Genomic DNA, 12,174 nt, shown 5'->3' with positions numbered 1-12,174 from the left:
CCTCGTAATATCGCCGTTCCGCTCTCGCTGCTTCAATCTCCTCCTTTGGATGGCGATACTCCCCGGGCCTTGTCCAGGGTCCTGCCCCATCCAGGATTTCCTCCCAGGTCCAGTCCTCCTGACCACGCTGCTTGGTCCTTTGGTGGTGGGAGATTCTGTCACGGCTGTCTGAAGAATGGGACCAAAGCGCAGCATGTCTATCGTTCCACATTTATAACTGTGAAACTATGCAAGACAAACAGATAAACTAAAGAACAAAACAACAAACCGTGACGAAGAGGTGCAACATACACTTACTCAAAATAATCTCCCACAAACCCAGGTAGGAAAAACAATCACTTAAATATGATCCCCAATTAGAGACAACGATGACCAGCTGCCTCTAATTGGAGATCATCCCCCAAAAAACATAGAAATACAACAACTAGAACCCCACATAGAAATACATAAACTAGACAAAACCCCCAACATAGAAAAAAGAAACTAGAATCAACATAGACATAAATAAACTAGACAAAACCTTCTGTCACGCCCTGACCTACTCTACCATAGAAAAATAAAAGCTTTCTATGGTCAGGACGTGACAATGAATAACTTCGTAAAACCCACAACCTTTTGATTGGTGGTGTTAAAGTGATTTCCATTTTTCAGATTTTTAAGACCTGGAACATTCTAATCTTGTTGCTGGAAAATTTACTTTAGATTTTCATCTGTGTGTTGGTTGGTCTGTGAAGTGCCGCTTCTGCAGCTCAGGTGTGCACAATGTAGTGTACCCAAGCACTATAGGGTCTCTATTTAGAGTCTTTAGATATCCTGTTATAGCATGATGTCACAACTTAATGGTACATTTCCACTCCCTGTAAGCACTCTATTGTTACCCTGGTGAAGTATAATCTTACACTCCAAATGTGCAATAAAGATTTGTTGATGCATGACGCTACAGTATGACATGTTTCCACTTCCTGTGAGCAGTGTTTGTTTGTTGCCAACCTAGAACCGGTAACGAGCTCTAGCTCCAACAGATATCTAAAAACTTTTGACAACTTCACACACTGCTTTCTAAGTTTTGAGTTTGTGCAATAATCTACTTGAAGGAACTGCTACTTGTAGGAAACGTCTGTCCACTAACTAACCACAGGTTGTTGTTTCAGAGTGTTCCGTTATTTCCTTCATATACTTTGAGTTCCAACCAGTCTTTAGGTAGAGATTTATTTGATCTCTCTGTGAAACTGCAAATGTGCAGACCGCTGACGAGCAGGTGGTATGGCTTCAACCAATCAAGAGCAAAATAATTCGGTCTCTGAGTGGTTCTTACTCTAGCACACTTTCTGTACCAACTGAGAACTTTAAAGTAACGTTACATGTCTCTTAGGATTTTAGCCAAATGAAATATTATTTCAGAGAGTTGTGTGAGCATCATATTTTAGCTTTATTAGTTGTGGATCATGTAATTTAGAGTGATAGATGGATAAAAAATAATTACACTGTTGGGGGAAAATGGTTTCTTGTAGAAAGGAAAGAGTTGTGGTTTTGGCACTTGTGACCTGCTTAGTTCTGCAGTGGGTGTTTTCCTCCATCGGACAGGAAGACATGACAGGGAATGTGAGTGTTTGTGTGAGTGTGCATGCGTACTTGCATTCATGATCAGCTAGTCTGTCTGAAAGACATACAGACATACCGGTACACAGAGTCTTTGGCTAGAGGGTGTAGGTCTGCCTGTTCACAATGCTGTTGCTACAGGCTTTCTCTCTCCTAACCACCCTCACCCTCTGTACCTCATTTACTGGTGAGTATTTCTGTCTTACTGTTGCATTTTGGTTAGTGTATCTATTAGTTGTACAGTTGTACAATGATTCATTGTAAAGAAAATTGTAAGCTACAGTAGTATTTCAGGGTGATTAGTCCATTCAGTGGTTTAGTTGTCTGAATCAACATACTGTAACAGTTGAAAACCAGTTATTGATTGACCAGTCAATGTAGATATGAATATTATATTGTAACAGCTATTTGGGTTTGCTTCGTTTCAGTAGCGGTCGGTGCTGTTTTTTATGAGGATGGTCTTATTTCTATTACAGCATATTAGATGACTGTCATTCATATTCCATTCACCAAGCTCAATGTAACACCGATAGGTTTATGCTACTACATCATACAAAAATGTTCCCTATACCCATCATGAGGTTGCTTCCATCTAGCCTATGAATTGAAGTTTACAACGTAGGTGCACAGGTCGTGAGACAAATGTGAGTAATCAAGGTAACCGACAATTCAATACCGCTTTGCACACTCTTGCCTGCATCTAGGTGTTATCTACGGTGTAATCAATAGTACAAATAGTTGTAAACAAGAGTTTGTATTGGACAAATTGAGGTACTGTATGTTTATCCCAATTCCGTTTGCTTCCGTTTAAGAAACGTTTTTCAACAGAATCGGCGGAATGAATACACCCCTGTTCACCTGCACACACAGTTCACTTTCAATACAGCGACATACAAACAGCATGATCATTTTTCTCATTGTATAATTTCTTCTTGCATGTACGCGCTCTCCTCTTCTCACCTTTTCCCTTCGCTTGTGGACTTCAGTGCACAACAAAACAGCTCTTTGTGAGCAAGGCCAAAAAACCTTTCCAATCCAAACCTTCATACCATAAGCGCTAAACTCTACACATAGCCTACTTCATTGTCACCATATTAGCTAATGCCATAGTCAACATAGCTTAAAGAACTAATGTGTTAGTAAACGCCTTCCTCTGAGGTGCCTCCACTGCTTTGGTTGCATTCATCTGGAACATCAATTTTTAACCATTTCCTATAGCTATTTTCAGTACTGGAAGTACGTAAATAGTATGGCCTAATATGGCATGATCTTAATATGGGATGAACTCGAGTTGTTATTACCATTATTTGTATTTTTGTTCATTTCCTTTACTCTCACGTAGTATCATGAGTGTACAGTATCCTGAATATGAGTGAGCACATAACCTGTGTCCTATTTTATTGTGTTAACTTTGGATTGAAAAAAAAAATCCTGTTTGGTTCCGCAGGTGCTAAGGAGATCGTTAGAGCATTCAAAGGCAGTCCTTCCCACCTTCCTTGTCCCTCACCCTTTGGATTTGATGGAAAAGTTGTTTTTAAATGGACGAAACAGGGAAGTCCTGGCATTATTTGTGAATACAATGTGAATAGAGAAATCAGTTCAGTAGTATCCTGTAAATCTCAATTCAAGGTAACTGGACAACCTCCTAAGCTGTATGTTACAGAGCCAAAGAGCACTGACTCTGGTCAATATACCTGCTTAATATCAAGAGTCATACCACCACCAACCATTGAGAAATCCTCCGTAGTCGATCTTCAAGTTACAGGTAATTTATCTTGTTGAAGATATCACTTTATAAACACGTGTTTACTGGTTTTTGTGTCTCTAAATCAAAGCATACAGTAGGATATTAGAATGGCATTTACAGTCTTTTCACTGTCGTTCTAGTTCTAGTTCCAATGCTATTCTCTCCCTCCAGGTCTAGTCCTAGAGAGGCAGAACAGCAGTGATCCTGGCTGCATCCAGCTTCTCTGTACTTTGGAGGACCTTGACCTCCAGGATGTCAACTTCACTTGGACCCGACAAGGTCAGGCTTCACCGGAGACACTGTTGACCAATCACAGCCTCTCTAAACAGAGCAGCGTTCTGACCCTGTGCCAATCAGTGTGGAGAGAGGGCGACACGATCACCTGCAATGTCAGACTCTTAGCCAATAACACTGACCTGAGCATCAGACTTCCCTTCAGTGAACTAGGTGGGTGACATAATCAATGTACACGGTCCTGTGTGGCTCAGTTGGTAGAGCATGGTGTTTGCAGCGCCAGGGTTGTGGGTTCGATTCCCACGGGGGACCAGTACAGGGAGAAAATGTTTTTATGAAATGTATGCATTCACTACTGTAAGTCGCTCTGGATAAGAGTGTCTGCTAAATGACTAAAATGTAACTGTACTGTTAACTAGTGACAAGATGTCGAGGGCGGTACCCCATTGACTGTGCAGTGCAGTCTACTTTTAATAGCAATTAACTTCTGCTTTTGTTATTGTTCTCCCTCTAATTCATTGGTTGACTGTTAAGTGTAACCTGATAAGATTCTTGAGACACAAGATCATAGAAAAGCTGTGATAAACAGATACTGAACAGTGGGGTTAGCTCCATCAGGTTGTTATTTTGCCCAAAGTTTCACAATCACATATGGCAGGCTGGACACTTTGATTGATGACACTATCTATAACGATAAATCTCTGACCCTTGATGGTCTTGTTGTTTCAGAGACCTACCATGAGAACAACCTTCTGACTATTTTCTGTGTCAGCACATCCATCGGGGTTGTGGCCATCGCAGCTGTCACCATAAGTATTTACAAATGTAAGTCTTGTAGTCTATAATGATTTTTTGGGTCAGTGCGTGTCACGTCCTGACCCTAGTAAGATGTCATTTTCTATAGTAGTGTAGGGCAGGGCGTGACAAGGGGTGTTTTTGGTTTATCTGTGTTTTCTATTTCTATGTTTAGGTTCTAGTTTGTCTATTTCTATGTTGGGATTGTTTGGGGTTGATCTCTAATTGGAGGCAGCTGATCCTCATTGTCTCTGATTAGAGATCATATTTAAGTAGGGGTTTTTCTCATTGTGGTTTGTGGGTTATTATCTTTTGTGAGTGTGTTTGTTCCTCCTGCGTCAAGGTTTGTTGTTTTCCTATTTTTAAAGTTATTTATGTATCGCATTAAGTTTCACGTTTAAATAAATATGTGTAACTACGAAAACGCTGCATCTTGGTCCGCTCCTTCAAACAGCCGAGACAGTGCTTTCCTAAGCTTACACAATCGATACATATTTTTCTATTTAAACAAAAGGCCATGTAAGTTCCGTGGTCAATGACTTCATTCACAGGCTTGAACATTTGAGGTAACTCTCAAGTCACTCTGGTCTTGTAACCAGTTCACTTTAAATTGTGGTTTGTTTGGATTCACTGGAATCCTGAACAAAGAAAGCAGAAGTGGACCATTACTTACAGACAAAATCTTGGCCACAGCGTCACCTTACATTTCAAAGTGATATTTACTCTCATTGGAGAAAAATTCAGCCCCCTCATACTCAAAGAGGAAATGACTACCTTCCCACCACCCATGCTGTTGACGCCTTTGCCTGCTATCTTGTGTTGACATCCTGGCTTGTAGGCTACCAATTTATGGACTAAACCACGCATCATATCAGCTTCCATTTTAGGACTCGGTGTGTTATTACATGATATTATAATTTGATGCTATAGTTGTCTTTCTTTTACCACCACACAATGATAAGCCAGTGTGAATTTTGCACAGCTTAGTTTACAACTGTTTCAGCATATCGAACACAAATCGTGAAGGTTTAAGACTGTATAGTCTAAACTGTCTTTTGTGTTTGTGATTTAACGGGGATTTTATGCAGACCTACAGTTCCTTCAGAAAGTATTCATACTCCTTGACTTTTTCCACATTTTGTTGTATTACAGCCTGAATTTAAAATGGATTAAATTGAGATTGCGTGTCACTCATCTACACACAATACCTCATAATGTAAAAGTGGAATTATGTTTCCAGACATTTTTACAAATTAATAAAAAATGAAAAGCTGAAAGGTCTTGAGTCAAGTGTTCAACTCGTTTGTTATGGAGTAAAAATGTGCTTAACAAGTCACATAATAAATTGCATGGACTCACTCTGTATGCAATAATAGTGTTTACCATGATACACACATACAATTATTTGTAAGGTCCCTCAGTCGAGCAGTGAATTTCAAGCACAGATTCAACCACAAAGACCAGGGAGGTTTTCTAATGCCTCGCAAAGAAGGGCACCTATTGGTAGATGTGTTAAACAAAAAAAAGACATGACTATCCCTTTGAGCATACACTTTGGATGGTGAATCAATACACAGTCATTACAAATATACAGCGACCCTTCCTAAGTTGTCAGAGAGGAAAGAAATCACTCAAGGATTTCACCATGATTTTAAAACAGTTACAGAAATTAATGGCTGTTAGAGGACAAAACTAAGAATGCATCCAAGAATGCATCAACAACACTGTAGTTACTCCACAATATTAACATAAATTAGTAAAAAGAAGGAAGCCTATATAGAATACAAATATTGAAAAAAGTAATACTGCCAAAGAAAATTGCTAAGAAATAAACTTTTGGTCCTGAATACAAAGCGTTATGTTTGTGGCAAATCCAACACATCACTGAGTACCACTCTTCATATTTTCAAGCATGGTGGTGGCTGCATCATGTATGTGTATGCCTGTCATCGGCAAGGACTAGGACGTTTTTTAGAATAAAATGAAAGGGAATAGAGCTAAGCACAGGCAAAATCCTAGAGGAAAACTTGGTTCAGTCTGCTTTCCAACAGACACTGGGAGACAAATTCACCTTTCAGCAGGACAATAACCTAAAACACAAGAGCAAATCTACACTGGAGTTGCTTACCAAGAAGAATGTGAATGTTCCTGAGTGGCTGAGCTATAGTATTGACTTAAATCTACATGAACATCAGGGGAGGCTGCTGTGGGGAGGACGGCTCATAATAATGGCTGGAACAGAGCGAATGGAATGGGACCAAACCATGTTTTTGATGTGTTTGATACCATTCCACTCATTCTGCTCCAGCCATTACCACAAGCCCGTCCTCCCCAATTAAGGTGCCACCAACCTCCTGTGTTGAACATCTATGTCAAGACCTAAAAATGGTTGTCTAGCAATGATCAACAACCAATTTGAAAATAATAATGGGCAAATATTGTACAATCCAGGTGTGCAAAGCTCTTAGAGACTTACCCAGATTGACTGAGCTGTAATCGCTGCCAAAGGTGATTCTAACATGTATTGACTCAGGGGGATGAAAACTTGTCTAGTGAAGATATGCAGTGTTAGCGTTTTATTTTCCATAAATAAAAATGTATATTTTTTCTTCCACTTTGACATTAAAGAGTACTTTGTGTTGACAAAAAATGACAATGAAATTTATTTTAGTCCCACTTTGTAACACAACAAAATGTGGAAAAAGGCAAGGGGTGTGAATACTTTCTGAACCCACTGTACAGTATATACAGTATTTCCATACTATGAGGTTGGAATAATACTGTGAAATTGTGAAAATTATTATAATGCCCTTTTAGTGCAAGAGCTGAAATATCGGCCTGTTTTGGTGGAATGGAGTTTTGGCCTGACTGGTGACATCACCAGGCGTTAAATTTATTAATAGACCAACAAGAAAGGGAGTTTCAAACCTCTCTGCCAATAACAGCTAGTTTTCAGTTTTCCCTTCAGACCACTCCCAGACACTCTTAGAAAAATTGTTGCTTGAGAAATTGCTCTTTGCTAGGAAGCTATTTTTTGTTTATTTTTGACCATTTTAATTTAAAACAATCACAGTAAGGTTCTTAATTTTTACCCAGAAATTATTTGATATTGGACCTTTAACCTTAAACATGACAACATTTTATTTTCCATTCACCACATATCAAAATGATGAATCACTTCTAGACTTTGCGCATTGAAGCTGCTGTGTGTCACACCGGCACTATTTTTGGCAAAATGTTTTGATTTAAGAGGGTTTTAATTCGCCTTTCATGTCCCCGGAACACCAGTTGCCCAATCCTTCTCTAGAAACAAAAATGGGTGGACCTGAGCTCAGCACAGCTCAGTTCAAATCTCAATATGACGTTATAGTTCCCACAAACTTGTCATACAACACAACAGAGGGGTGAAAATGAAGCTAAATTGAGAGTCACCAATTTTTTCAGGGGTAGTAAGGTATCAATCAGCCCACATGCAAAATGCTATTTTAGTATGTGCTTTATTTAATATGCTGCATGATCGTCTAAAAAAATATTGGATACAAATACATTTATGGTGTTACAGCTCTGTTTATAAACTGTAATTTAATTTGATTAATCTGTGCTATTTTGCTCCACAAAAATGTTGCCTCTGATGCCAAACACCTCAGTAAGTATTTTGGAACTTAGTAGTAGGCAACTATTCAGCAGAAGAGTCAACACAAAATGTGATTAGTTGATTGGCCTTCTCCCCATGCAGGTCGGCAGAGGACCAATGATAAAGGCGATTCTGTCTCATATAACAACAAGGTGTACGAGAACTTCAGTTTCAGCACACAAACCCAACAGAGACAGACGACCACTGCATCCATCCAGGAACAATGCATTTATGAGAACTAGACAATCTTAATCTCACTCTGACATCTTTGTTCCTCTTTTCATGACTACTGGTAAATGAATGTAATGTCCTCAACACCTGCTTGGGACTTATTTTGTTTGAGATTTGCATGTTCTGAATTTTCTAACTTGGAGATGAATAAAGTCAAACCTAATATATCAATCCTGTGGAAATTCATTGCTAAATTAACATGTATGTAAATGGTTTAATGTACTGATTATCTGCATTGCACCTGCAGATTCATAACTTTTCTTGACTTGTTCTGTTACTACGAGTACACGTTGGTTGTTCCAGAAAAGGTTGAACAACTCTGAGTTCCTGTTTTAGTGCCAACATTGGTGTCAATGCTATGGTCTGCTTTCACGTGACTGGAAACAATTATGGTGCAGTCTATCACGTTCACCACTCAGCAATGTTGCAGTCCACTTCTGCAGGCCCCTCAGCCATTTTTGCCATCATTGACTGCAGTATTCTTTTTGATGTGGAGTTTTTTTCCACAGTTTTATGACTTTCGCCACATTATTCAGAGTGAACAATGCATAACTTCTAAAGGTCTCTTTTTGCTCACCAAAGCCACAGAGTATATACAGTACCAGTCAAAAGTTTGGACACAGCTACTCATTCAAGGGTTTTTCTTTATTTTTACTATTTTCTACATTGTAGAATAATACTGAAGACATCAAAACTATGAAATAACACATATGGAATCATGTAGTAACCAAAAGATGTGAAACAAATCAAAATCAAAATATATTTTAGATTATTCAAAGTAGCCACACTTTGCCTTGATGACAGCTTTGCACACTCTAGGCATTCTCTCAACCAGCTTCACCTTCAATGCTTTTTCCAACAGTCTTGAAGGAGTTCCCAGTTAGCTTGGGTGCTTGACTGCCGTTGAACGCTGGATCAACCCTACTCCTCGGCCAAAGCATCCAGTGTGCACTCTAAACGCTCCGAGAGCGAAACGCTCAAAATTTACGAACGGACAATCTGACAACACTATGGATTTACGAACGCTCAGAGTGCACTCTGCCACTACAGATTGAATTCACGAACACACCCAAAATCGTAAAATGTCTAGCTAGTCATTTGCTATGCTAACAAGCTAGCAAGAGGTTGAATAGCAACAGCATCAACTTCCGGTAGACAGGCGAAGCACTAGTACGCTCAACTGAAACGATACTGTTCGTTTACAGTATATAGTATGTAGTATACAGTATGTTCGTATGGGTATTTGAACACAGCTGAGGTGATGTATGTGGGTATTTTTCACATTTTATTTTTGCTTAAAAACTTTAACATACCAAAAAAGTGCCGGAAAAATCTTGACTAACCTTTAACCTGACACTAAAAGGTCTATAGACTTTCTTGGCCTAGTCCTAATCTGAAAAGTATTTTTAGCACCTAGCTCACTATTGCTAAATTACCTGCCTTGATTCTAAATGTATGTTTGTATTGTATATTTCTTTGCCTAAGTAGAGCTTTAAGATAACTCTGTAATGTTATTATTTAAGTCACAAACTGTACTCGGTTTCAATTCAACCTATAACCTGAGTACCTGCATACTGTTTCACTGTTTTATTATAGTATGTGAACAATATTTCTAAAGCTAATATGGATGTTTGTGTATTTTAGAATACAACTTAGACTGGTGAATCCAGAATGAATGCTACATTCACTAATGTTGATAGAAAAATAGTGAAAATAGCTAATTCTGGATTCACCATGCTAACTACAACTAGGGCTACAAGTCAAAACATTATCAGTAGTTAAACCCAATGGTGAACTAAATCACATGAGATGAACTGGGCAGTTGGGTCTGTAAATGTCACTGTTGTGTGGTAGACGGTGGCTAGCACCCACCTTCGCGCTAACATGAGATTTTGAGCACAGAAGCACTAGACTCACACACATTGAACCTGCTCTGTGAAGAAATTGACAGCACAGAGATGCAATGGTGATATAAATGATAATGGTTCACACAGCAACACAAAGGATTTAAGCACAGTGCATAGCTTGACGATTTGGATGCAGATGTCTTTAACTAATAGATATGGTGAGTATTGTAAGATATTCTTTTTCCGTCTGGTTAAAATATTTATATTTTATTTGAACTGCATTATGGCACAAGTAGTCAAAGATGAGAGAGAACTGAATGCTTCTTGAATGGGGGAGATTTTGTATTCAACTTACGTTAAATCTACGCCCTAAGAGACGTGCATATGCTTTCGGTTCACAGGACTACACACTTGTGTCAGAATGCTTGCAACAAAACTGCGATAGAACTGCAATATTCAACATACTTTAATGTCTAGCATTCAAAGTAAAATGTATTTGTTATTTTGGAAACTTCAATAACATTTGTCTTTCCATGCATGTTTTTTGATACAAGTCACACTTTACGTGCTGTACCTCTTGTAATCACAGGATGTGTAGCTTGAAATGTAGTGTCGAAGTAACTCTTTTCTTTGTGTCATTGCTCTTTTTAGACCAGATGTCGGTGTCCTACTCTTCTGCTCTGCATTTGGCAATGCTTCTGAGTCTCCACTCAGGTAATTTGAAATGCTTTGAACAAATCTCTTCATACATGAACTGTGGACACTTAAGGTACAGTTTTGTTCTAAGGGGGAAGGGGTGGGGGGTGGAGTATCATAGGTCAAATTATAATTTATGATTGCATAAGACAGAATCAGTGCCTTTACAACTGAAATATGAAAATTACGGAACTGAAATGAAAAGTGATTGCTGAGAGACTTGCTGTTTGGTAAATATAGTAGACAGACCCTACATTTATTGACTTAATACATTTGTCCCAGCCAGTATGGAGCTGGGAAGTGAAGTGGCTTAAAATAGTTTTACAATTGTCATGAGGTGTATCACCAGCTGAACCAGTTCATCACCTGTTTTCTCAGACTGATCAACATTGGTCTCTTTTTCTACAGGTTTACAGAACCTAACTACACTGTCAAATCCAACAGCAGTCATTGTACACAAAGGAAATTCAGTGAAGATCCACTGTACCCACAATTTACCCAATGACATTGAAATATTTACAGTAACTATAAAAGGAACAGAGGTGCTGTGCTTTTCTCAGTTTAACAGACGAGTGGCTGATGTGGAAGAATTGTAAAGAAAACGTACAAATTATTTGGAATAATGAGACTGAAGAGATGTCCTTTTTAAAAACTTGGATGCATTTGCTGTTTGTTTTGGTTGCATTTCACATTATGCTGCGCTATCCAATATGAATGGTAAATAATGTATGGTGTTATTTTGGAGCTTTTGTAAATAAGAATACATTTCTAAACACTTCTACATTAATGTGAATACTACCATGATTATGGTTAGTCCTGAATAATGATGAGTGACAAAGTTCACCACAAATATCAAGTGCTATAATTTCTAAACAGTTCACCCAATATGGATGAAGATACCCTCAAATTGAAGCTGACTGTCTGCACTTTGTATCATTGCAAATCTTGTTTGCCGGCGTGTAGCCTTATAGAATTGTCTTGTTACTGGTTTTGCTGTTTTATTAAACATTGCACCTGCTTCCCGACTCATAGCTCTGTTAGTACAGAATACCAACTCCAACTATGGAAGCAGCAGGAAAGTCGGAAATCTCTCAGACGGTCAACCAACAAGGGTACACCATGACCAGCTGGCTCAACTGGGGTTGGTCATGGAAGAGGTCCTCCGTAGTCAGCAGCGTCTCGAACACCCCCGAGGAGCAGGTCGGTCCGGACGGTGAAGGTGGAAATCACGGATGATGTTGAGGGTCCAGATTGTCCTTCACCGGAACCCAACACCCCTCCTCTGGGCCAAACCCCTCCCAGTCCACCAGATACTGGAGCCGGCCCCCCAATACATAGAAAGTCCAGTAGGGATCTGACAGCGTAGGCCGGGCCCCACTCAATGTCCAGTA

The 12,174-nt window shown here is 39.2% G+C and overlaps 1 protein-coding gene across 2 annotated transcripts; it reads left to right on the top strand.

The window, feature by feature from the left end:
• Positions 1-1,463: 1,463 nt before the first annotated feature.
• Positions 1,464-8,411, top strand: LOC106603734 (uncharacterized). 2 transcript variants are annotated; one of them, XM_014197778.3, is made up of 5 exons: positions 1,464-1,786; positions 3,047-3,364; positions 3,518-3,625; positions 4,310-4,405; positions 8,112-8,411. In XM_014197778.3, exons 1-5 carry the CDS (start codon positions 1,726-1,728, stop codon positions 8,249-8,251), a joined length of 723 nt encoding a protein of 240 aa, XP_014053253.1. In that variant the 5' UTR covers positions 1,464-1,725; the 3' UTR covers positions 8,252-8,411. The 2 variants fall into 2 exon arrangements, with proteins under 2 accessions (XP_014053253.1, XP_014053252.1); XM_014197777.3 differs by having other exon boundaries at positions 1,468-1,786; positions 3,518-3,793.
• Positions 8,412-12,174: the final 3,763 nt, after the last annotated feature.

The sequence above is a fragment of the Salmo salar genome, chromosome 04 (assembly GCF_965601325.2).
Source record: "Salmo salar chromosome 04, fSalSal1, whole genome shotgun sequence".
Classification (NCBI taxonomy): Eukaryota; Metazoa; Chordata; class Actinopteri; order Salmoniformes; family Salmonidae; genus Salmo; species Salmo salar.
This window is presented reverse-complemented; position numbering and strand designations above follow the sequence as displayed.